This window comes from Ambystoma mexicanum, chromosome 2q, assembly GCF_040938575.1.
Source record: "Ambystoma mexicanum isolate Mex_15411 chromosome 2q, UKY_AmexF1_1, whole genome shotgun sequence".
Taxonomy (NCBI): Eukaryota; Metazoa; Chordata; class Amphibia; order Caudata; family Ambystomatidae; genus Ambystoma; species Ambystoma mexicanum.
This window is the reverse complement of record NC_090924.1, coordinates 188,723,959-188,750,558: the sequence shown is the minus strand read 5'-3', so window position 1 is coordinate 188,750,558 and position 26,600 is coordinate 188,723,959. Positions and strand designations below refer to the sequence as shown.

Sequence of the window (26,600 nt, the reverse complement as noted above, 5' to 3'; positions counted from 1 at the left end):
GCATTATCCCGCTAGGGCCGCTGCCGCGACGGGAGATGCGCCCGCCAGTTTAACGTTAGGCAAGTGGTCAGAAGTGCCAGCCAGACACAGCTTCGCTGAGGCTGGCTGGCACTTCTGTCAGTCACTGTAACTTCCCGGATGACCCCGCATCTGAGGGATCATCAGGGAAGTTACAGTTCCTTTGTTTGCCCTCGCCAGGTCACTGACCCTCTATGAACCCGCAGGCTCCATGATCTAATATGCAGATTAGATCACGGAGCCCGCGGGTTTCCAGAGGGTGAAAGACGCCTTGGGCTCTGTGATCTCTGCTCAGAGCAGAGATCACTGAGCCCGAGGTGCCTGTCTCCTTTGGCAAATCTTTATAAAAGATGCCTTGAACTGTGCACGTTTCAAGCCATCTTTTATAAACGTAGAAATATTTCTATGTTTATAACAGACGGCTTGAAACGTACACAATTCAAGGCATCTTTTATAAAGCTTTGTCGACGGACAAAGCCACCTTGGGTTTGTCCGTCCTCAACGCTTTATAAAAGATGGCTTGAATTGTGTACGTTTCAAGCCATCTTTTATGAACATAGAAATATGTTACAAATGTCTATGTTTATAAAAGGTGGCTTGAAAAGTACACAATCCATAGTAAGGTAAGCACACAAGTGTGCCTAACTTACTATGGTTTGTGCACTTTCAAGCCACATTTTATAATCATAGAAATATGTAACATTGCTATGTTTATAAAAGAAAGCTTGAAAAATACACAAACCATAGTAGTACGCATACAAATATATAAATGCTCACATACATTTATATATTTGTTTGCGCACCCTACTATGATTTGTGCACTTTTAGGCCACGCCCACAGTAGATGCCACGCCCCCAAACGAGGGCCCCCCTCAATTTCTTACCCTACTTAAAGCACTGGCAGAAACTGTCCACACTGGGTGGGTATAAGTTCCTGGAAGGGCATGCATTGAGCCTGCCCAACAGTCACGACTTTCCCAAACATCTATAAAGACATTCCCACACATGCATCTGCCAGAATTAACACAAATTAATGGGGCATACAAAAAATAAAATGGCAGAAGGCAAATATTGAATAGCCATAGCGAAGGAAAATATCTACACATTGTTTATGTAATTATTTTATTTATTTCATACAGTGAACCACTATTACTTGTGTAAATGAGTGTTATGCTGCATGCAAAAAGTAGTCATATGGAAGCTTGACCCCTGGCATTTCAAAGAACTGATGTCATGTAGGACGTGACATAATCCTATGCGTGTGTTAGTATAAAAGAAAAACAATATATAAAAAATGGTTTAAAAAACTATTCTCCAGTCATATATAATGGAATTTATTACACAGCCTTTCCTTTTATACAGCAACATTAATTCATTTTCTTTGTAGAAAGTCTCCACCTACTAGACCCTTTTATTAAATGCACTCCTTATGTTGATGCTTCCCTTAGGAACATGGAAATCCAAGTTGGTTTCTTGGTGCCAACCTAACTCAGCGAGTTAAGTCCCTTACTACCTACTCTTCCACTCTAGGTGAGGGGAGGATGGATTGAAGTAGAGACTATGACACATCCGGCAGATGCAAAATAAGAAAAGCCCAGACATATCAAGAGAAAACATCAAAAATGCATTTCCAACAAATCGGCTCGCTGTCATCTGCAGAGTCTTTTAGACCGATCAGCACTAAAAACTTGTTTAGCAAAGACTTAAAGAATTTGCCACTCTTCGATATTTCCTTTCCAGCTCCTTTCCCTGTGTCGTTGTCCCCTTTGCCAGCTTGGGTTGCCACATCATGGGTTTTCTATAGGACCAACCCGAAAAAAAGACAACAAAAAATACAACAAAGCGTTAAAAAACAGAAGATGGTAGACAAATATGCTTTATAACTAAAAGCATTCAAGGCACATGACACTTAAAAAGTCATATCCGAAACATATTCAGCTAAATAATTAGAATGTGGATTCCAATATCGATCTCCTTTGAGCCAATAATAATGCTCAGAATATGCAGTACATAATCGCTTGTCTAGGCCCCATTCGAAAATGACTGACTTCAGCAGGAGCTTAAAAGCATTCTCTTTCCTTTTGAGTTGTTTAACAATACCAAATGGGAAGGGAAATTATTGTTTGGGATAATGACTCTTCCCCAACTAATAGCTCTCGGCTTCAACTCGTGCAATAACTTGGTGGAGAGTCATTAACCCTCAACCATGATGCATTCCTACATATGCATTTTGTATTTCTTTATTTGTATAGCGCGCATGGCCCAAAGACATCTGGGCGCATGTCTTAGTTCCAAAGGTGAATATACATTACATCACAAGGTAAACAGAGTCAGTACTTGCAGGTGTAATTTACAATAACATCTACACACAAGGTAACATGAGGGTCATCAATATACAGTTACAAAGCATGAAAAACTATGTCAAGTACATGTTAGATGGTGTAAGGGATGAATTGGTTAGAAGGTGTGCTGCTGGAGAGGGAGTGGTGTGCTGTTGGACTCTCGGACAATGAGCCATAGTTTGGCTTTGGTCTTGAATACGTGAAGTGAGGGTTCCAGTCTAAGTGGGTAGGCAGAGAGTTCCACAGTTTGGTGGCAAGGACCGGGAAGCTGACACCGCCAGATTTTTGAAGTCTGAATCTGGGGACGACTAGGCAGTGAGCTTGGGCTGCTCTCTGTGGCCGGTTGGAGGTGTGTGGAGTAAACTGACTAGCTAGGTATTGTGGGGCCTTGTTGGCGAGGCATTTGTGTGTGAGTGAGAGAGATTCGAGAGAAACTCTTTGGGCTACAGAGAGCCAACGCAGATTGCGCCGGGTGTCCGATATGTGTTGGTTCCTAGGTATGTTCAGGGCAGCCCCTATGGCATTATTTTGGGTGACGTCAAGTTTGCAGAAGTTATGGTGACTAGTGGCAAGGTAGAGGGAATTGCAGTAGTCGATCTTGGCCAATGTTAATGTTCTGGCAAGGATGATGCATTTTGCGGTGGTGAGAAAAGGGCGGAAGGTTGTGATACGTTTATTAGTATAGGCAGAAGCTGTTACCACAGCGTTGGTTTGTCTTGAGAGAGATAAGGAGGAATCAAGGTAGATACCTAGGGTTTTAGTGGCATTGGTGACGTTGATGATGTTGCCATCAATAATTAATGATTTGAAGGAGTGGTCTAGTTTGCTGAGTCGGTTAGGGGAACCCAGGATGAGGAGCTCTGTCTCATCATCATTAAGACAGGGCTTGTGTTGGGTCATCCAAGCCTGTATGACTTGGTAAACATAATTTAAGGCTTCAGTGTCAACTACATGGTTACCAGTAATGGGGATTAGTACCTGGGTGTCATCTGCATAATTAGTGTAGGTGACACCCAGATAGTCGAGAATATCAAATAGTGGTTTAGTGAACACATTGTAGAGCATGGGTGAAACGCAGGAGCCCTGTGGAACCACGCATAATACTGGAGCTGTGTCAGAGAAAGTGGTAGGGGAGAAGACCCTCCTAGACCTGTTGTCCAGGAAAGATCTGATCCAGGATGTAGCTTTGTCAGAGAAGTTGGCTGCCATTTTGAGATGTTGACACAAAATGTGATGGTTCACAAGATCGAACGCAGCCGACAAGTCCAGAAGGGCAATCGTGCCATTGTCTTTCAGGTCCTCAATTTGTGTTTTTAGGTCAATGAGGGCAGTTTCCATTCCATGTTTAGGACGGAAACCAGATTGTATGAGGCTGAGGAGATTATTACAATCCAGGTATTCCTGAATCTGTAGATAGGATGCACGGTCTAGGAATGGCATAGTTGTGATGGGCCTATAGTTAGTCGGTATCTTTGGGTCTAAGGTGTTTTTTTTTAGGAGAGGGATAATCCAGGCATCCTTAAGGTTGTCATGTACTGTGCCAGAACTGAATGATGTGTTTATTAGTGACGTAATGAAGGGAGCTAGTTCAAGGCAGATTCTTTTATGATGGGAGCCGGCCAAGAATCGCCCTGGCAGTTGGACGTCTATGAAGCTTAATTCATTCATAAGAACGAAAGGAAAAAAGGCCATGGCCTTCATAACAGGTTTAGAGGTACAGAACCAGTGTAACACTGGATTGAATGTCCAGACGTAGCTGGACATGCAATCGTTTCCAACCTTCCATGAAGTAATACAGCATGGCAAAGAAAAGCGTTGCATACCTGAGGACTGTGGGTGGGACTACATGCCCATCTGCATGTTTGCAGCATTTCTCTGTCTCATCCCCCCCCCCCAATTTCCCAGTCTCTCTTTCCGAAGTAGATCCATTTAATGCATTGTATGTATTGCGCGGCACTTGCAGGAGAAGGCATGAAGGAGTAAAGGGTGGCTGCCTGGTGAATCCCTACTTTCTGTAAGTGCTGTGCTACTGGTTCTGTGAGGAATGGACAATGAGGTTGAGAGAAGGTGCCCCCGAATATATGAAGAAAGCAGGCCCCATTCTGCCTTTCTTAGTATGCACAGGACATCAAAGAGCAGTTAACACCTCACTCGACCTTGCACAGGTGGTGTGCCCCAGATGCCTCCTACTGTAGGTCTTTGCTCTTAAAATTCAATACATGGGAAACAGCGATCAGTCAAAGATATAACAAAAGACTTTAGACCTAGAATGGACATTCATTGTGGGTACATCACCAAACCCTCAGTCCAGCGCTACCTGCTTAAGCTATCTGGTATATCATGTATTACATCTCGTTCCCCTGGTTGCTGGGTGCATGGTGTGTCTGTGGCCTTATGAGAGAATGTTGGGTGAATGTTAGAATGTTTGTGCATGAAGAGGCTTCCTTAGCCAGGCAGTAGAAGGGAGAGAGCCTGGGCGGTGGGAGCCAGTGAGTCAGCTTCGAGTCTCTATGGAGCTTACATGTGATCTTACCAATGTAACTGAATAAAGGAACTTCATACCAGCTTACCTGATCTCCTGAGCATCCTTCATTATAACACTAGCCCAGTGGTAAACCTACCTTTGGTTGCACATTGGTACAGGTGACCACTTTGTTTCCAGTGCCAGACACAATGCAGTCCTTTACTATCTGCAAGAGAAACAACTATTATGTTCTTGCAAAATGCATAGTCTCTTCTGCTGTAAATATACAGTTTCTAAAACATACCTAGTGGTTATGTCATGCCTGCTCTTGTAAGCATGTTTATTATCTCCAATGGGACATGCCAAAAATATAACATCGCAGATGCCATGGTAATGCTGTCTACAAATTCATACACAAATGTATGCCAGACGAGTATGTAACCAGGCTTTGTGAAGTATAGGAATCTATGTTATGTGTTGACATTTTACTTGGAAATTTTCTGGATTTGCAGTAAGAGTAAGGCTGGGCAGATTTCCACCGAGCACTGCTCTCATCTCAAACCAAATATATCCTCCAGTATTCAGTGTTTCTGTGGAATCCCAGAGGGCTCACCACCAGCCAATAATGGGGCACAAACACATCGTATTGGTTCAGGCAGACGAGGTTCTATTAGGTGGGCTAATCACAGCCACCAAATCTCCTGGCAAGATTTCGACTGCTCTGGCGGTTTGTAAGTCACGTTCCCTATATCGTTCTCTTATTTCGTTATGCTACACAATGACCAGTGTACCGGCAAAGCTGCAAATTGTGCTTTAGAGCGAAATGGTAGACTTAGGTAATTTGTTTTGTCAATGCACTATATTTTACAGCTTTGTGAACCCAATTTATCAACTTGTGTCTATTCCTGTGTTTACTTTTTAACCTATACCTTCCCTCAAATAAATGTAATAAAAACATCAAAGCAAGTTTCCCTGCCCTCTACCCTATTCAGTTCCCCACTTTGGGTCATTACAAAACATTTTTTAAAAGGCAATTACTCCTCTTGTATTCCTAATCCATTTGACAATGCATGTATGCTAGTAGACCATGTGGTGTGAGTTGTTATATTTGTTTCTCTTAGCTTGCCTTCAACCCCAAAAATTTGAAAAACAATTTAATAATCATTCCATTTGTATTTCCACTTGTCTCTGAAAAGGAAAAAGAAATTGCATTTGCGTGTGAACCAGGGTATCCACCCTATTCTTATTATTATCTGTCTATGTGTCTCAGAAGCATGTACACATCCATTGGTTTTCCGTATTGAGCCACTTGTCTTTGTTGTTTTTCCCTACTGATAGCACATTCTTAAATAGAAATTGAAATCATAAAGTCAGGCAAGGGTAGGTGCCAGTTGCCCACAGCCAGAGGAGATATTGCTTGAGATGGAGAGTCATTAGGGAAAGGTCGGAAAGAGGAGAGGCGTTAGGACTGACAATGGAGAGTTTGCCACTGGAAGAGGACATTTGAGTTGTTACAGATACTTGACCTGATGCTGGACAATCACACTTTTAATATGCATGATGTTGTATTTGCTGTGGCAAATTATTGGAGAGTCCCACTGAGTAGAATGAGAGAATGAAAAAAACTACCTGAAGTGGTGAAACCTGTTCTATCGAGTGGGTCGGTCATTGAGTGTCAGAGTGTAGATAGACTGACGGTTAATTGTGACCTGGGAAAAGTTGGTTCTATTACTGCTTTCCAGGCTTCGAATGCTAGAATTGTTCCCCCTTTAAACAAACAGGAACTCTTGCTAAACACCCTCTACTGTCAGGACTTCCTGAAGCAAGATCCCACTAATACAAGCTGATTGCCAATACCACTGGCCCATGATGGCAGATTGACCTCCATGCCTAATAGTCATGCACCTTTGGAGTACAAACCTAATCGCCCAGACACCCTGGAACCTGGCTTTCTGAAACCTACTGGTTCAGGTATATGCCTAGGGATAACCCTGCCTTCCAGTATATATCCAACAATAACTGCAGGGGTGGGGAATCATTTAGGGCGTCTTCAAATGCCCAATTCTTTCCAGGGAAACAGGGATAATTTGCGTGGTTCTGAGCATACTAAACATAAACCATACAGCATATTGCAAAAGTCTTGGGCAGTAATAATAAGTGGGGTCGGACAGCTACGATTCAGGTAGTTGCGCAAAGGGAAACGGCCCCAGGTAAATCAGAGTACCTATTAAAGTTAACAAGTTTATTGGGCTCTGACATTCCGATCTGTTTAAATAGAAGCAACATACTGCTGATCTTTGCGAGGTTCCAGCTTTGGCCCTTCTTACCTCTACCGATATGGATCGAGTTGCTTTACCAGACAGGAATCACCCTGAAACTATGATGATCTACTTTAACTCAAACTTGGTGAAAGAATGTGTGCATTCTAGAAGAACATGTATACAATCCCTTGGCTTTGACATCTCTGATGTGAATGCTCTTAATGGCGAAGATGTAGGCCCTCGGGTGGGGGGGTTCCGCATTATGGTTCAGCCATCACAGCCGGGGTTGCAGACAGTTGTGAATGCTGACATTCAAGCAGATGGCAATAATATTGACTGGCCATCACTCACGTCAACACTCTGGAGGAAAGTGGCCCCATAGCCACCCGCTGTGTGACCCCCCTGTTAAAAAAAGATTTGTATCTCTGTCTTAAACATGGAATCCTAGGGGGAGTCACTACCTATTTACTAATGCTGTAACTGTCGAAACCTTAAGAGAGGCTACCGTTATCCTCTGACAGGAAACTTGGTTGAACGAGACCCAGTGTTAGATGGTTTCCAGGTCTTTCCTCAAGCAGGCAGAGCAGGTAATGGAGGTCAGGCATCTGGTGGGCTTATTATTGCTGTGGATTCCTCTTTGGGTCTGAATGCTATAGCTCTGGATGATTTCCCATTTAGGGCTATTGCAGTGTCCTTTCTTTTCTCCCGGCTTGTCTGTTAAGAACATATTGGTTAACATGTACTGGCACAGAAGGATTGCAGGCCATGAACATTTTCTACAAGCGATCTTGGAATTTATTACACTGTGGTTAACGTCTAACCCTGATGGTAGGGTCATTCTTGCAAGGGTTCTAAATGCAAACTGTGTCACCCACGATCCGGACAAAGTCTCCCGAAATATCCTCTGATATGTTCTCCATGAACTACAAATCACAAATGGGCCGATGTTGGTGCATGGCCCTGGAGGCTCTGGGGCTTTCTCCTCTGAATAGAACTGATTTTGGAAAGATATATAATATGCAAACATGGTTTAGAGGAGATAGCGCTTCAACCCTGGATTTTGTGTTCATGGATGATTTTTTTGTCAGATTGTTGTACCTCCTTTTCTGTGTTTCGAAATGATTGGAGTGACCATGGTATTTTAAAAACTGAGTTTTAATATGATACTGAATACCAGGGAACGCTCCCGGGTTGTCTAATGTCAAAACAAATGCTTCACGTTCTGCAATTCGATGGTCCGATCTGAATATTGCCATCTTGAATCAGGAACTGCAATGCACGATGTTAGCAACTACACTAGAGTGGAAAATGGACGTGTTCAATAAGAATAACTTTGATGCTTTTTTATATGAAATAGTGAATCGTGTGAAAAGTAATAGTGGGTACAGACCAGTGAAGCCAAAAAGGAATCTAATTTTTTTAATGAGGAGTTAGCCAAAGCAAAGTCTACTCTGAGGAAAGAGGTTAGACAGTTGAAGGCATTGTCCATGGACTCAGTGTTAAAACTGACCAACAGCTTTTAGTGTTCTTAGTAATCAAAGTCTGGAGCATATTTGAGGCTTCCTTATGATTTAGTCCCATCCTATTAAGTCCTATCCAGTTTTTATATTGGAAGTTGAACTTTACCTTTGCTAAATTCTTGTCAGAGAGCACCAACGTATTAACTGAAAAGGATACGGTACTCAAAAAGATACAGGTGGTAGGGTCTTCCGGATCCCTGTTCACACGATTTGATAGTTGTGAAGTCAAGTTAAGACCTTCCAAATGATACAACGCTCTGACTGGTAAAACAGGCAGAGCGATGGATCACTGGAAAGGGCGTGGGTAAGGTATAGGAAGTCAGCCTAGAACAGAATAAAGTATCATAAATAACTGCCCTCAACCTGAGTATGATGGAACAGAAAAGGACATGAATGCACACACTGACCTTAAGTCTAAGGCAGAAGAATCCAGCAGAGTCTCTTGAGGAAATCCAAGGCAGAACAAACGACAAGGAAGGGAAGATTAGTAAGGGAGACTTATCCCGAATGGAACGAGGCTCACGCTAGATACCGGGTTGATGCACCACAGGATAGCGTCCAAAGTACTGTTCACTGTCACCTTCCAATAATCCTTGAAAAGCTTCCTTCCCACGTAGAGTAAAGTATAGAAATGAATCAATCCCCCTGTTAATATCACAGGTGCAGGAGTTGGAAATAGCGCCCTTTTTATGGTATAAACAAAGTACACGCGGTTCTGTACAACCGCGAAGAAAATAGCGTGCGCGTGTGGATTTACACGCGAGCAGGATTCACGCAGTCCAGGCCAGCAGCGCTTGAAGACAAAGAGTGCGTGTGGATTTACACGCGAGCAGGATTCACGCAGTCCAGGCCAGCAGCGCTTGAAGACAACATATGCGTGTGGATTTACACGCGAACAGGATTCACGCAGCCCAGGACAGCCGTGTTTGAAGACAACGTGCGCGTGTGGATTTTACACGCGAACAGGATTCACGCAGCCCAGGACAGCCGCGTTTGAAGACAACGTGCGTGTGTGGATTTTACACGCGAGCAGGATTCACGCAGTCCAGGCCAGCCGTGCTTGAAGATAGCGTGCGCGTGTGGATTTACACGCGAGCAGGATTCACGCAGTCCACGCCAGCCGTGCTTGAAGATAGCGTGCCCGTGTGGATTTGCACGTGAACAGGATTCACGCAGCCCAGGCCAGCCGCGTATGAAGACAACGTGCGCGTGTGGATTTACACGCAACCAAACAGCTCCAGGAATCAGCGTGTGGCGGAAAACACGCTATAGAAGGCCCAAAAAGTAGCTGTAGTAACCTGCAAGGATGCAGATCGGAGGTCCAGCTACACAACGCCAAATGATTCGATCAGAAGCAGCGAGTTAAGTTTCCACATTGCTTATATACGTAATGCCGTAGTTCACGTGATGAAGCAGAATACACGTGAAGTTAGCGACGTGAAAAGTGCAAACGTCGTTTTCCCGGCAACGTATCGAACAACCGCCATTTGGAATAGAACGGTCTAGCTGTTCTACGAGCGTAGGAGGTAGGACCACGTCCAGCATGCATGACAGTGCCATCCCCCAAAGGGGCAACCTCTCCCCTTCTCGTGTGAAAACGCTTCAATAAAGCAGGAGCATGAATATTAGAAAGAGGTTCCCAGGACCTATCTTCGGGACCATAGCCCTTCCAGTCCACCAGATAAAACGGCCTACCAGAACGTAGTCTCATATCCAGTATGTCCTGTACCTCATATTCATCTGAACCCCGCACAGAAATAGCAACAGGCCGTACAGGCAATCTAGTAGCTTCAGAACATGGCTTAATGAGTGACACGTGGAATACGGGATGCACTCGCCATCGTTGTGGCAAAGCCAGACGGACAGCAGCCGGATTAATTACTTGGAGCACTACATACGGACCAATGTATTTAGGCAATAATTTCTTTTTGCCTGGAATCCTCAAGTTCTTAGTGGACAGCCATACTTTCATACCCGCCTTGTAGATGTAACGCTCACCTGATTCTCGCAGAGGCGCCGGTCTTGACTGGGCGACTACCGTATCTTCAAAGGTGATGTGTAGCACCCGGTTGGCTCTTTGGGCTGGACCTCTGTGCACTGTATGCCTGACGTGTAGAGTAAGATGTCTGCAGATAGAAAATATGGGGTTAATGAACTGGGATTATTGGGGTGTCCCTATCTCTTTCCTCTTCTCCTCTCCTGTAGACCCCCAAAGGTTAACGCTCTCACCTTAGGTAACTTAATGCCGAGCTCTCCATCCGCCTCGGGGCAGGGTGCTGTAACCAGTTTCTTCACTGGATAGGTAGCGCAGGCCTCTTGACTTCAGAGGACTGCTGTCCGTCGTTTACTGCACGAACGGTAAGTTTCGAGTCATTCAAATGTCTTTAAAGTCTTTAGTAATGATGTCTCTTGTTTTGCAGGGTTCCGGCGATGGCGGATGACGGGCTGAAGTGAGTTGAAGATGGAGCCCGTGTGATGAATAGAAGCGCCTGGAAGCACTTAAGTAAGCGCTTGTTGCCTGCTTCACTATGCGCTCTAACTGTCTTTTTATTTTGCAGGTACGAGTTCGGAGCGGCTGCAGGGTGCCGGAATACCCACTGGATTAGATGTGGAAAGGAGTAATGGCACGTGAGTATTAAAGTTCCCCAATGTCTTTAAACGCACCTTGTTTTGTCTTTCAGATGCGGGATGCAGCGCCGAAGGCCTCCGGAGCGTGCAAAGAGTTGGTAAACTTTTGTCTTTCAGATGCCGGAATGCAGTGTGAAGACCTCCGGAGCGCACGAAGAGTAGGTAAGCCTTTGCCTTTCAGATGCCGGAATGCTAACCTGTTCTTTCTTGTCTTTATAGGTGTTGCTGAAGACTGGATTCAGGATGGTAAGCCTTTTCCTTTCAGATGCCGGAATGCTAACCTGTTCTTTCTTGTCTTTATAGGTGTTGCTGAAGACTGGATTCAGGATGGTAAGCCTTTTTCCTTAGGCCCAGGACCGGATGCAGAAGACACGATGAGCGTTCTGCTGCAGAGGTTGCAGAATAACGCAAAGCAAGATTCATCCACCGGGTGTGGTTTAAATAGCCTCCTGTAGTGCTTAGGTGTCTCCTTCCACAGCCACGCCTAAGTAAGAAAAGAGTTCCTGGTAAGAAAAGAGTTCCTGCCTTCCAGAAGAGTTCCAGTGTTCTGAATCTAGGGAGTGGCTCCAGCCCCACCCAACAGGAAAAGTAGTTCCAAACAGAAGAGGATCAGAGGCTCAACTGGCAGGCAAGTAAGCAGCATGGTCTGCTGAAGGTAAGTCCACCCAAGCATTATGAGCCCGGCGCTTCCAGCGCTGGGACTGGGCATATTTATGAGCCTGGTGCCACTGGCGCCAGGACTGGGTCCAAAAGGTCCCAATTGGGACTGGTTGGCACTCGGAACCTGGGTTATGGATCTGCTTCCAAGGAAGTTGGGAAAACCCTGACCTTTTGGAAGCAGAGATCATGACAGTACCCCCCCTCAAGGCCCCTCCCAAACCGGGCTTCTCCGGGGGTTTTGGCTTGTCAGGAAATGTTCGGTGAAATCTTTTGATTAGGCGAGGAGCGTGGACATATTCAGCAGGTTCCCAGGATCTCTCTTGGGGGCCGTAGCCTTTCCAGTCAATTAGGTAGAATAGTTTAGATTTGGAGATCTTGGAGTCCAGAATGCTTTTGACTTCAAACTCGAGTTCTCCATCCACTAGGATAGGTTTTGGAGATTTGGTTAGTCGGGTTTGAGGTTGCACGGGTTTTAATAGAGAGACGTGGAAGACCGGATGTATCTTCATGTGCGGGGGCAAGTCCAACTTGACCGCTACTGGGTTTACTATGGTAGTGATGGAATAGGGACCAAGGTATCTTGGGTTGAATGTGCGTGGCCCTTTTAGAGATAGATATTTGGTGGATAACCAGACTTGATCCCCTACTTGATAGTGAGGGGCTTCCTTCCGATGTTGATCTGCTCCTTTCTTGTATTGTTCTTTAGCCCTTTGAAGGTGAGAAACAGCTTCCTTAAAGGCTTGGGTGATTGTAGAATGCAGGTAGTCTACTGCTGGTGTTTCAAGATCTTGGAGGGGATCCAACTCCGAGGTTCGAGGGTGACTGCCGTACAAAAGAAAAAACGGGGTTTTCCCAGTTCCCGAATGGACAGAGTTATTGTAGGCATACTCGGCTATCCAAAGGATATCTTTCCAAGTTTTTTCAGTTTGTTGCAGCATGCAGCGTAAATACTGTTCCAGAGTTTGATTGGTCCTCTCGGTTTGTCCGTCGGTCTGAGGGTGGTGACTGGTCGATAGTCTCACATCAATTTGAGCCGACGGACAGCAACTTCGCCAAAAATGAGAAATAAATTGACTACCTCGATCCGAAATTAGAACCGAAGGAAAACCGTGCAGTCGGACGATGTTTTCGAGAAATTCTCGGGCCAGAGTTGCTGCTGTTGGCAAGCCTTTGAGCGGAATGAAATGCGCCATCTTGGAGAATAAGTCCACGATTACTAGAATCGTATTGTATCCGGAGCATGGAGGTAGATCGGTGATGAAGTCCATAGAAAGCGTATGCCAAGGGCGAGGTGGGATGTCAATAGGGCGTAAGAGGCCTGCTGGTCTTTCCTTTTGACTCTTGTTTTGGGCGCATACTCCACAGGACATTATAAAGTCTCTGATATCTTTTTTCCAAGACGGCCACCAGAAGTAGCGCTTGATCTTTTCTGAGGTCTTGGCTATACCGGGATGACCTTCCATTAAAGAGTCGTGATAACAAGAGATTACTTTTTTCTGTAAATCTGTGCTGGGTAGGTATAATCGTTCTTGGAAATACAATAAGTTGTCCTTTACTGCAAAGTCCTTTCCCTGCAGATGCCAATTCTGTATGTCTGCTGGAGTTACAAGTTGCCTGGCTTTATCCTTAACTTCCTCTATGGATTCTGTGGCAATTACACCCAGAATTCTTTGTTCGGGAATGATTGGTACAGGTTTAGGGTTGACCAAGTGTTCTTCCACTCCCATCCGAGAAAGGGCATCGGCTTTACCGTTCTTTGTACCAGGTCGATAGGTAATTATGAAGTCAAACTCGGCAAAGAATAATGCCCAACGGAGTTGTCTAGAGGATTGGGCTTTTGCGGTCTTCAAATATTGCAGGTTTCGGTGATCCGTAATCACAGTAACGGTGTGTCGGGCCCCCAGCAGATAATGCCGCCAAGCCTTAAAGGCAGACTTGATAGCCAGAAGTTCCTTGTCAGTAATCGTGTAATTGATTTCAGGAGGCGAGAATTTGCGGGACCAAAATGCCACGGGATGCAACTGATTGGTTACCGGGTCCTTTTGTGATAGAACTGCCCCCATGGCAAGGCTTGAAGCATCAGTTTCCACGATGTAGGGGAGTTCGGGGCGAGGGTGTTTTAAGATTGGTGCAGAGATAAATTTAGTCTTCAAATCCTGGAAAGCTTGTTCCGCCTCGCTAGACCATTCAAACCGTTTGTTTTTCTTTAACAAGGCAGTGATGGGCTGGTGTTAGGCGATCCTCTGCACACCAGGCCACGACACATCAGAACACTGCTCACATTCCCCCAACATCTCCTCCCAAGCTTCGAGGCTCAAGTGATTCGGTGAAACCACAGAACCGAAAACTCCGTACCAGTGTACGGGCTCGATTGCAACCCTTTCTGCATTGGCAACTGCTTTGGAGAACGTATAGCAGAAAGGGCGGCCTTACGTCTTCACGCCGGTCACGTGATACGCTATGGCGTTCCCCATGTGATCTTGGTGGACGTCACATGATCCAGAGAAGTCACATGACCCAGGGGCGATCAGTATAAAGTTCTGAGAGACAGAACGCTCATTGCTTCTCAGCTGGCTTCGGACACTGTTTGGCGTTACATCTTGCTCCTTGTTACCTTGATCACGGAACTCTATCTCGGACTCCCTCGGACACCCCTTGGTACTTTTGCTTGGAACTGTTTACCTGTTGCCGGATATTTGGACTGCACCTCGACTTGTCTTTGGATCATCCCTTGGTACCTTGCTGATCTTCTACGCCTTTTCCCTACTGGGGATTCAAGTCAAGCCCCGACTCCCACAGGTGGCTACTCTTCATCCACGCTAACCTGCGGTTCTTCCATTCCAGGGACCGCCGCATCTAATGAGCCTCGAACCTCCCTACTAGGTTACCTGGGTCTCCCTTACACCAGATAGGTAAGACACTTTAGATTCTTTTGTTTACCTGCCTGTATTGTGATTGCCTGGTGCTTAACCTCCTTCCTTCTTGACAGCAGCATCGGTGTTCCAGAGGCTCAGTGGATCTGGGAAGACATCTCTCACCTGTGGCCTCAAGGGTCGCACAGCGGGTTTCTATTTCGTTCCCCTGTGCGTCACTTGGGGACGGAGGTCTCATCGGTCTACACGACACTCAAGTCAGAACAGACTGAGAAGCCGTATAGTCGTGTTAGACGATGCAGGGATCCACGGACGAACCCATAACTGCTTTAGTTCAGGCAATTACAATACTAAGGGCAGATATGGCCGCCGCGAACACAGTGATCCACCAAAGGCTGGATACCATACAGAGCGTTCAGCATTCCCTTCCTGCAGACCCGGAGTTTGGAGAGGGCAGCTCCTCCCCTACACCGCCAGTCCCGACTCCAATAGTCCTCCCAACTCCTTCCCCCCTGGCTGCTCCTGAACGTTACCAGGGTGATCCCAAGACATTCAGAACCTTTGTTAACCAGTGCAAGTTACATTTCTTATGCAGGCCTTTGGCTTTTCCCACATCCACTGCTAAGGCCGCCTTCGCCCTTTCCCATTTAGCTGGAACAGCTGCCGCTTGGGCTAATCCCCTGTTAGAAAACAATAGCCCAGTTCTTTACGACTTTTGATTTGTTGGTCCTAGAAATGTCCCGAGTATTCGATACTCGACACAAGGCACAGTCTAGGGATTTGGAGTTGTTGGAATTGACTCAGGGCAAAAGAACGCTGATAGATTACATCACCAGGTTTAATCAGCTAGTTGCGGAAACATCATGGCCAGAAAATAAGCGGGCGGTGGTCTTTTATAGGGGGTTGAGTAACACCATGAAAGACGCTTTAGCAGTGATCCCTTCTATGCCTACTCAGTACCAGGAATTGGTTGATCTCGTCCTGCAGGTAGATGCACGCCGAGCGGAGCGTAGAGCTGAATCGGGGGCCTCCTCCTCTCCTCCTCTTGTTAATACTCCCGTTTCCGTTACTGAAGAACCTATGCAAGTGGGAGGGGTACGCAGTCCTATTACAACATCTGAGAGGGAACGAAGAAAGGTTGATAATGCGTGCTTTTACTGTGGCACCACTGGACATTTCGTGAAAGAGTGTCCTCGACGTCCCAAGAAGAGTCAGGTTTTTCGGATGGCTCGACCTTAGAACCGGAGACCAGGTCGAGTGTCCCATCATCTTCTCCGGGAACCCCTCTTACCTTTGCTCGTGTTCAACCTATCTCCGTAAAAGCTACTCTATGTCCCTCTACTGGCCTTCTACATGCAGTCAATATCATTATTGATTCTGGTGCCACTGGTAATTACATAGATATTGATTTGGCCCATTCCCTCAATCTACCTTTAGTGGTAAAAACACGACCGGAACCTGTCCAAGCCGTAGACGGCTCCGCATTGATTTCTGGTCCTGTTAGACATCAAACTGCACCCCTCTTGTTGAACATACAGGACATACACACAGAAACCTTAAGTTTTGATTTGATCACCGCACCTCAATTCGGTATCATACTAGGGATTCCCTGGTTACGTGAACATAATCCATTGGTCAATTGGCAAGCAGGCACTGTACTCTTTGAGTCCGATATTTGTCAGAATTATTGTCTCCCGATCCATCAAGCCCCTGACACACCCTCTCGGGTCTTGGGAGCCCTAGCACAACTCACACTGACGGTTGACGATCCAGAAGTCATACAGTCTCATACTGTTGGGGGGTTGGTGTCTGGGATCCCGCCAGAATATCTGGCTTTCGAATCAGTTTTCGATCGAGGCTCGTCTGAGGTACTTCCTCCACATAGACCTTATGACTGCCCAATCGAATTGCTTCCTAATTCCACCGTTCCTTCGGGCAGGATCTACTCTCTGTCTCCTTCGGAGGAACTGGTGTTAAAAGAATATGTACAGAACGCCCTGCGTTTAGGACACATCCGCCCCTCCACTTCACCAGCGGCAAGTCCTATCTTCTTTGTACCTAAGAAGGAGGGGGATTTACGTCCTTGTGTGGATTATCGGCGTCTTAACGCGATCACCAAGAAGGATAGATATCCCATCCCGTTAATCACTCCACTCTTAGATCATTTAACACATGCTTCCATTTTTACCAAACTTGATCTACGCGGCGCATACAATTTGGTACGCGTTCGCGAGGGAGACGAGTGGAAAACTTCTTTCTGTACTTGTTACGGATTGTACGAATATCTTGTCATGCCCTTTGGCTTATGTAATGCCCCGGCCACGTTCCAACGATTCATGAATGACATTTTCAGGGATATTCTGGATGTGTACATGGTTGTGTATTTGGACGACATCCTGATCTTCTCTCGTGATCTGGATGACCATGTAAAACACGTCCGAGAAGTATTAACCCGTTTAAGCAAACATTCCTTATTTGCCAAACCTGAGAAATGTCAGTTCCATAAGACCTCTGTTGAGTTTTTGGGTTTCCACATCACCCCTGGGGCGTTATCCATGAACGAGTCTAAGGTCAAAGCAGTCTTAGATTGGCCAGTACCTCAAACACTCAAGTCCTTGCAGGCCTTTTTAGGATTCGCCAACTTCTATAGGCGTTTCATCTCTTCCTTTTCCACGATTGTAGCCCCACTCACGGCCCTGACTAGTCCTCGGGTACCATATCAGTGGCAGAGAGAACAGCAGGAGGCTTTTGAGACTCTGAAAACCGCCTTTACTACCGCACCGGTACTCCAACATCCCAATCCGGATCTTCCGTTCATAGTCGAGGCAGATGCCTCTTCCTTTGCCCTCGAGGCGGTGCTGTCACAAACGTGTCCTAATACCGGCAAATTACATCCAGTGGCATTCCACTCCCGTAAGTTTTCCAGTACTGAGTCTCATTATACCGTTACGGAAAAAGAACTCTTGGCGGTCATGGACGCGTTCCGTGTTTGGCGTCATCATCTTCTGGGGGCTAAGTATCCTGTCACAGTATACTCCGATCATCGGAACCTACAGGATTTGGCCTCCCTGAAATGCATTAATAGCAGACAGGTCCGATGGCATCTTTTCTTTTCCTCCTTTGACTTCCGTATTATGCACCGTCCTGGAACGGCACATGGGAAGGCGGATGCCTTGTCACGTTCCCCGGGGGGGGGGTCCAGTTGCCTACATTCCCCGACACTGTTCTCGAAAAGAGTCATGTGATTTGTCTCTGTACTCCCTCATTGTCACTGATAGACTCGGTTCGATCCTGGACTAGCGATCATTCTGACCAGTTACGAGAATGGGATCCGGTATATTCTGATGGTTTACCTTTCGTACATGAACGCCTGTTCCTTCCTACACCTGATACACGTAATCTTGCCCTTGAGTGGTCTCATGACGCTCCCTTTAATGCCCATCCCGGACAAGAGCGCACTTTAGACCTTCTCAAGCGTTGGTGTTGGTGGCCTTCTATGAAGCGCGATGTGGAGTGTTATGTCAGGTCTTGTGCGGTATGTGCTCAGGCTAAACATCAAAGGGGTCGACCGATTGGGTTGTTGCTTCCGCTTCCGGTACCTCCCAGGCCCTGGCATACATTGACAATGGATTTCGTTACCGATCTCCCCAAGTCGAAAGGCTTCGATACCATCTGGGTAGTGGTGGACACGTTCACAAAAATGGCCCGTTTTGTTCCTTGCAAAGGTATCCCTTCGGCCCCTGTCTTGGCGGACTTGTTTTTTGAACATGTGTTTATGCTATTCGGCCTCCCTTCGGTCATTGTTTCCGATCGAGGTTCACAGTTCACCTCTCGGTTTTGGAGATCCTTGACGAAACTATTGGGCATTGATACGAGGTATTCTTCGGCCTATCATCCGGAGACCGATGGTCAGACCGAAAGGACGAATCAATCGATGGAACAGTACCTTCGTTGCCTCATATTGCAACATCAGTCCTCTTGGTTGGCCGTTTTGCGGCTTGCGGAGTTCGCGTATAACAATGCGGCTCATTCAGCTACTGGTTATTCTCCTTTTTACGCCCTCTATGGTCAACATCCCAAGGTTTTGCCGGTCACTGATGCCTCTGGTTCTTCGAATCCTGCGGCCACGACATGTCTTAGGGATCTTTCTGCTATTCATGCGAGTACAGTGGTTCATCTCACTGAAGCAAAGGCCTCTATGAAGGCCCGTGTGGATGGCAAACGTCGTGCTGCTCCCCCTCTGGTGGTGGGTTCTAGGGTCTGGTTATCTTCCCGACATCTTCGCCTAGTGGGTTGCCGGAAATTGCTGCCTCGCTTTGTCGGGCCGTATGTGATCTCACAGGTTGTTAATCCGGTGGCTTTCCGTCTAGTACTCCCCAGCTCTTGGCGTATCCATCCTGTGTTTCATGTCTCCCTCCTCAAACCCTGTCCTGACTCAGTCCGTCTTCGTACCCCTGTTGCGCCGGTGTCCTTGACCTCTCCTGATGTTTTTGAGGTGTCGGCCATTTTGGGTTCTAGATGGTTTAGGGGTAGGCTCCAGTTTCTGGTGGATTGGACGGGTTACGGCCCGGAGGAGCGTTCGTGGGTTTCCGCATCTGATTTGAACGCCCCGCGGTTGGTAGCCCGCTTCCATAGGGATCATCCGTCCTGCCCACGGGGTCGTGGGCCGTTGGGGGGGGGCTATGTTAGGCGATCCTCTGCACACCAGGCCACGACACATCAGAACACTGCTCACATTCCCCCAACATCTCCTCCCAAGCTTCGAGGCTCAAGTGATTCGGTGAAACCACAGAACCGAAAACTCCGTACCAGTGTACGGGCTCGATTGCAACCCTTTCTGCATTGGCAACTGCCTTGGAGAACGTATAGCAGAAAGGGCGGCCTTACGTCTTCACGCCGGTCACGTGATACGCTATGGCGTTCCCCATGTGATCTTGGTGGACGTCACATGATCCAGAGAAGTCACATGACCCAGGGGCGATCAGTATAAAGTTCTGAGAGACAGAACGCTCATTGCTTCTCAGCTGGCTTCGGACACTGTTTGGCGTTACATCTTGCTCCTTGTTACCTTGATCACGGAACTCTATCTCGGACTCCCTCGGACACCCCTTGGTACTTTTGCTTGGAACTGTTTACCTGTTGCCGGATATTTGGACTGCACCTCGACTTGTCTTTGGATCATCCCTTGGTACCTTGCTGATCTTCTACGCCTTTTCCCTACTGGGGATTCAAGTCAAGCCCCGACTCCCACAGGTGGCTACTCTTCATCCACGCTAACCTGCGGTTCTTCCATTCCAGGGACCGCCGCATCTAATGAGCCTCGAACCTCCCTACTAGGTTACCTGGGTCTCCCTTACACCAGATAGGTAAGACACTTTAGATTCTTTTGTTTACCTGCCTGTATTGTGATTGCCTGGTGCTTAACCTCCTTCCTTCTTGACAGCAGCATCGGTGTTCCAGAGGCTCCGTGGATCTGGGAAGACATCTCTCACCTGTGGCCTCAAGGGTCGCACAGCGGGTTTCTATTTCGTTCCCCTGTGCGTCACTTGGGGACGGAGGTCTCATCGGTCTACACGACACTCAAGTCAGAACAGCTGGACTATTCGAGAGAATTCGGGGATAAACCTGCGGTAAAAGTTAGCGAAGCCTAACATGCTTTGCACACCTTTTACGGAGGATGGTGATGGCCATTTGAGAACTGCATCGACCTTCTTTGAATCCATACGCACTCCGCCAGGTGATAATATGAATCCCAAGAATTCAACTTCAGTCACGTTGAAAACACATTTTTCCAACTTAGCGAAAAGTTTGTGTTGACGCAATCTTTCGAGGACCATTTTCACGTGTTTCCGATGTTCAGATTCCGATGAAGAATAAACGAGGATGTCGTCAATGTAAACAACAACACATACATCTATGAGCTCTCTGAGGACATCGTTCATAAAATATTGAAAGGCGGCTGGGGCATTGCAAAGTCCGAAGGGCATGACCTGATATTCAAATAGCCCATACTTGGTGCGGAAGGCCGTCTTCGATTCATCGCCCTCTTTTACTCGTACCAAGTGGTAAGCTCCTCTAAGATCCAGCTTTGTATATATGCATGCTTTTCTGACTTGGTCCAGGAGTTCAGGGATCAAAGGTAACGGATATCTATTCTTAACGGTGATCTGGTTCAGGGAGCGATAATCGATACAAGTTCTAAGGTCTCCTTCCTTTTTTGGAACGAAGAACAAAGCTGAAGAAGCAGGGGACTTGGAAGGACGAATAAACCCATTTGCCAGGTATTGATCCAGGTATTGTCGAAGGTGAAGGTTCTCAGGCTCGGTGAGGGCATACATTCTACTACAAGGAGGAGTAGATCCAGGTATCAGGTCTATCTGGCAGTCATAAGACCTATGAGGAGGTAGAGAGTTAGCCTGATCCTTCCGGAAAACATCTTGGTATTCTAGGTATTCGGGAGGTAACTGGGGAGTCTCTGAAGAAATTGCGGCCAGTGCAACACCAGGTGGAGGGTGACAAGTAGAGACACATTCTGGAAACTGGACCGTTCTTGCTCGCCAATCGATCAGAGGATTGTGTTTCTCTAACCAAGGTATTCCTAGAATAATCTGAAACTGAGGGGCCTTGATCACATCGAACACGATCTTCTCATGGTGTCCATCTTGACTTACTAGCGTCACCTCTTGAGTGGTATGCGTTACTGGCCCGGAGGCTATCGCCGTACCATCCACCGTAGTAATGACGTCCTTTACAGCCTTGGGACAAAGAGTTAGATTCATCCTCAAAACCATTTCATGATCCACATAATTGCCGATGGCACCGCTGTCGACGTAAGCTTCAATTGCATGTAATCGATCCGGATTATCAGGGCTAATGAGGACCATAGGTATCACGAAATGCGAGGTCACGGAACTGGTTTTCACGCTCGGCAAGAGGACCTCTATTCTTGTCGGGCGAGGTCGTTTCCCTGCTCAGAGTTTGTAACTTTGGTAACTGCAGCTCCTACTGCCTTCTTGGCAGGTTTCACCGGACAGTCTCGAAGAAAGTGCCCTGAGTTTCCGCAATATAGGCATAATTGCAACTGTTTCCTCCTTTCCCGCTCCCTTTGTGTTAGAGGACCTTTCAGACCCCCTATTTGCATGGGTTCCCCGGAGTCTACTCCTTTGGAAGGAGTTGGCGGTTTGGAAAATACTCGAGCATCAAACTTGGAACGATCGGCCTTCCTGTTCTGCAGCCTGTGATCTATTTGAACGACCAAGTCTATATAATCCGAACAGTCTTGTGGGGGATTCACTACTTGGGCTAAAACGTCTTTGAGCTCTCCACGTAGACCTCTATAAAACAGCGTAATCCTTTTGTCCTCAGGCCATTGAGTTTCCACTATTAGTCTATTGAAAGATGCAATATAAGCCAAAAGGTCTTGATTACCCTGTCGCAACGAAAGAAGCTCATTGTCCAAGGCCTGCCCCTGTGAATGTCTTGCGAACAGTTTTTCCATACTAAGCTGAAAGGCTTGAAAATCATGGAGAACCGGATCATCTTGATTAACTAGAGGGATCGACCAGTCTGCCGCATTGCCACTAAGGTACGAAAGTACAAAAGCTACTTTTGCTTGATCAGTTGGAAAGGCTGCTGGCCGGCATAAGAAGTGCAACCGGCACTGATTGATAAATACTGCAAACCTCTTTGGGTCACCAGAAAATCGTTCGGGCGGAGCCAGAGGTACATTCCCAGGTAGGTTGATCTGCACTGGATTCATAGAGGATGTTGAAGGAAGATTTGCCCCTGATGCGGGTAACGGGGTCTGTCCGGCTTGTGACTGTAGCACTTGTCTAGCAAGATTGTCTGTTCTCTCCTTGGAAATAATTACTTCCCTTCTTAGAGCATTCGTTTCCTGACGAGCTGCATGCACTTCTGCCCTTAGTTCCCCAAGTAACCGGGCTAGGGGGTCAGTATCCGAGGTTTCCATAGCGCCTGGGCGAGAGTTTTGCGGTAGGCTTTGCGTTCTGTAACGCTCACCTGATTCTCGCAGAGGCGCCGGTCTTGACTGGGCGACTACCGTATCTTCAAAGGTGATGTGTAGCACCCGGTTGGCTCTTTGGGCTGGACCTCTGTGCACTGTATGCCTGACGTGTAGAGTAAGATGTCTGCAGATAGAAAATATGGGGTTAATGAACTGGGGTTATTGGGGTGTCCCTATCTCTTTCCTCTTCTCCTCTCCTGTAGACCCCCAAAGGTTAACGCTCTCACCTTAGGTAAGTGAATGCCGAGCTCTCCATCCGCCTCGGGGCAGCGTGCTGTAACCAGTTTCTTCACTGGATAGGTAGCGCAGGCCTCTTGACTTCAGAGGACTGCTGTCCGTCGTTTACTGCACGAACGGTAAGTTTCGAGTCATTCAAATGTCTTTAAAGTCTTTAGTAATGATGTCTCTTGTTTTGCAGGGTTCCGGCGATGGCGGATGACGGGCTGAAGTGAGTTGAAGATGGAGCCCGTGTGATGAATAGAAGCGCCTGGAAGCACGTAAGTAAGCGCTTGTTGCCTGCTTCACTATGCGCTCTAACTGTCTTTTTATTTTGCAGGTACGAGTTCGGAGCGGCTGCAGGGTGCCGGAATACCCACTGGATTAGATGTGGAAAGGAGTAATGGCACGTGAGTATTAAAGTTCCCCAATGTCTTTAAACGCACCTTGTTTTGTCTTTCAGATGCGGGATGCAGCGCCGAAGGCCTCCGGAGCGTGCGAAGAGTTGGTAAACTTTTGTCTTTCAGATGCCGGAATGCAGTGTGAAGACCTCCGGAGCGCACGAAGAGTAGGTAAGCCTTTGCCTTTCAGATGCCGGAATGCTAACCTGTTCTTTCTTGTCTTTATAGGTGTTGCTGAAGACTGGATTCAGGATGGTAAGCCTTTTCCTTTCAGATGCCGGAATGCTAACCTGTTCTTTCTTGTCTTTATAGGTGTTGCTGAAGACTGGATTCAGGATGGTAAGCCTTTTTCCTTAGGCCCAGGACCGGATGCAGAAGACACGATGAGCGTTCTGCTGCAGAGGTTGCAGAATAACGCAAAGCAAGATTCATCCACCGGGTGTGGTTTAAATAGCCTCCTGTAGTGCTTAGGTGTCTCCTTCCACAGCCACGCCTAAGTAAGAAAAGAGTTCCTGGTAAGAAAAGAGTTCCTGCCTTCCAGAAGAGTTCCAGTGTTCTGAATCTAGGGAGTGGCTCCAGCCCCACCCAACAGGAAAAGTAGTTCCAAACAGAAGAGGATCAGAGGCTCAACTGGCAGGCAAGTAAGCAGCATGGTCTGCTGAAGGTAAGTCCACCCAAGCATTATGAGCCCGGCGCTTCCAGCGCTGGGGCTGGGCATATTTATGAGCCTGGTGCCACTGGCGCCAGGACTGGGTCCAAAAGGTCCCAATTGGGACTGGTTGGCACTCGGAACCTGGGTTATGGATCTGCTTCCAAGGGAGTTGGGAAAACCCTGACCTTTTGGAAGCAGAGATCATGACAGTAGACAGGTGCGGGTACTCTATGAGCATCGGCATAGAACTTGTCGCGTCTTTTAGCCTGCTCCAATTGCTGCTTCACTTTCCTCTGTAATTTCTTCAGATCACGAAAAGTACGGCCTGCGGCAGGAGTATCCAAAGACAAGCTGGAATCCAAAGGTATTGATCGGGGGTGTTGTCCATAAAGAGCATAGAACGGTGAAGTGCCTATGGCACTATGATAGGAGTTGTTATAGGCGAATTCTGCTGCCGGCAGGACCGTGAGCCAATCCGATTGGTACTGCAGACACAGACACCGCAGATATTGTTCCATAGTGCAGTTGACTCTTTCGGTCTGTCCATCAGTTTGAGGGTGATAAGCACTGGACATTCTATCATCAATCAGTAATGCAGATGTTAGTGCTCTCCAAAAGTGTGACGCAAACTGTGAGCCCCTGTCCGTAATGATTACTGACGGTAGACCAAAGAAACGAAATATATGTTGGATGAATAGGTCAGCCAGAACAGCAGCGGTTGGTAAACCAATACAGGGAATATAAAGAGCCAATTTAGTGAAATAATCCACTACAACCCATATGGTATCGTACTCCTGGTTTGGTGGGAGTTCTACCACAAAGTCCATAGATATCATGTCCCATGGTTTGTTAGGGACAGGTAGGGACTGGAGTAAGCCCACTGGTTTACCAGGAGTGTTTTTACATTGGATGCATACAGAACAAGTTGATACATGATCTATGACATCTTTTGACATGGATGGCCACCAGCACCATCTTTTGAGCAGCTCTAGTGTTTTCTTCCGTCCAGGATGGGCTGCGATCAAGGAATCATGATTCCACTTGAGGGCTTTATTCCGCGTTGAAGACGTCGGTAGGTAGAGCACTCCTTGTGTGAATGGTAAACCGTTATGTACGTCCAGATTCATATCCTGGATAACTTGTGGATGTTTTTTCACCCACTCTTGTACTTCGGTTTTTAAGGATGGTTGAACAGAACAACTACATATTACATGATCTGCCAACAACTGCTTTTGTACTTGTGCTTCTTCCTTCGCCTCTTCACCCATACGAGACAACGCGTCCGACTTAACGTGTTCTCGGGCAGGACGATATGTGACCCGGAAATCGTATTGGGCACAAAAGACATGCCATCTGGCCTGTCGGGCCGTAAGGCATTTCATAGATTTGAATGCTTGAAGATTTCTATGGTCAGAGTACACCAACACCTGATGTTTGGCCCCAAGAAGATGATGATGCCATTCTCGGAAGGCATCCTTGATAGCCTGCAATTCCCGCTCAGTGACGGTGTAATTTCGTTCATATGGGGTAAGTTTGCGAGAGAAGAAAGCCACTGGGTGCTCCTCCTTGGTTTCTGTGCAAACTTGTGAGAGTACCGCTCCAGTAGCGACACTGGATGCATCCGCTTCAACGATAAACTGGCGATCTGGATCTGGATGTTGAAGCACGGGTGCAGTGGTAAACGCTTCCTTCAACTTTTCGAATGATGCTTGGGCATTTTGGTTCCAACAGAAAGGAACTTTGGAACTAGTTAAAGCCGTCAAAGGAGCCACTGTTTTGGAGAAGGAATGAATAAATCTGCGATAAAAATTTGCAAAGCCTAAGAAAGACTGTAATGACTTGACATTGTGCGGAATAGGCCAATTCAATATGGCCTTCACCTTGGAACGGCTCATTCGAGCACCTAGATTGGTAATGTCATAACCCAGGAATTCCACTTCCTGTGAATGAAAGACGCATTTCTCGGCTTTCACATAAAGAAGGTTCTCCCTGAGTCGTTGTAGGACTGTAGAAACGTGTTTGACGTGTTCCGAAAAAGATGATGAATAGATCAGAATGTCATCCAGATAAATCACCACAAACTGGTCCATTATGTCCCGGAATATATCATTCATGAAGAATTGAAAAGTGGCGGGAGCGTTGCACAGACCAAAAGGCATCACCAAATACTCGTAAAGACCATACCGTGTCTTGAAAGCGGTCTTCCATTCGTCGCCTTCACAAATGCGAACTAAATTGTATGCTCCTCGCAAGTCCAATTTGGTGAAGTAACTGGAAGTACCTAATTGATCTAATAGAACGTTTATCAGTGGTAAAGGATATTGGTTTTTTATGGTGATGTCGTTAAGTGCCCTGTAATCAATGCAAGGCCTTAGATCCCCCTCTTTCTTTGGAACAAAGAATAGAGGAGACGCAGCAGGTGATTGTGATGGCCGTATGAAACCCATCGCTAAAGCTTTGTCAATGTATTCTTTCAACACAACGTCTTCTTTTGGGGTCAGTGAATATAAACGACCTGTAGGGATTTTGGCACCAGGAATCA

The 26,600-nt window shown here is 46.7% G+C and overlaps 1 protein-coding gene across 1 annotated transcript in view; it reads right to left on the bottom strand.

Moving 5' to 3' along the window:
- Positions 1 to 1,123: 1,123 nt before the first annotated feature.
- The window catches only part of LOC138568930 (cathelicidin antimicrobial peptide-like), a 51,279-nt gene continuing 25,802 nt past the window's right edge, over positions 1,124 to 26,600 (bottom strand). Inside the window, exons 3-4 of the mRNA XM_069646702.1 lie at positions 4,982 to 5,050; positions 1,124 to 1,816 (exon numbers count right to left, since the gene is read on the bottom strand). Of these exons, the coding sequence (XP_069502803.1) occupies positions 1,622 to 1,816; positions 4,982 to 5,050 (264 nt within the window). The 3' untranslated portion in view covers positions 1,124 to 1,621. The remainder of the gene's footprint in view (positions 1,817 to 4,981; positions 5,051 to 26,600) is intronic.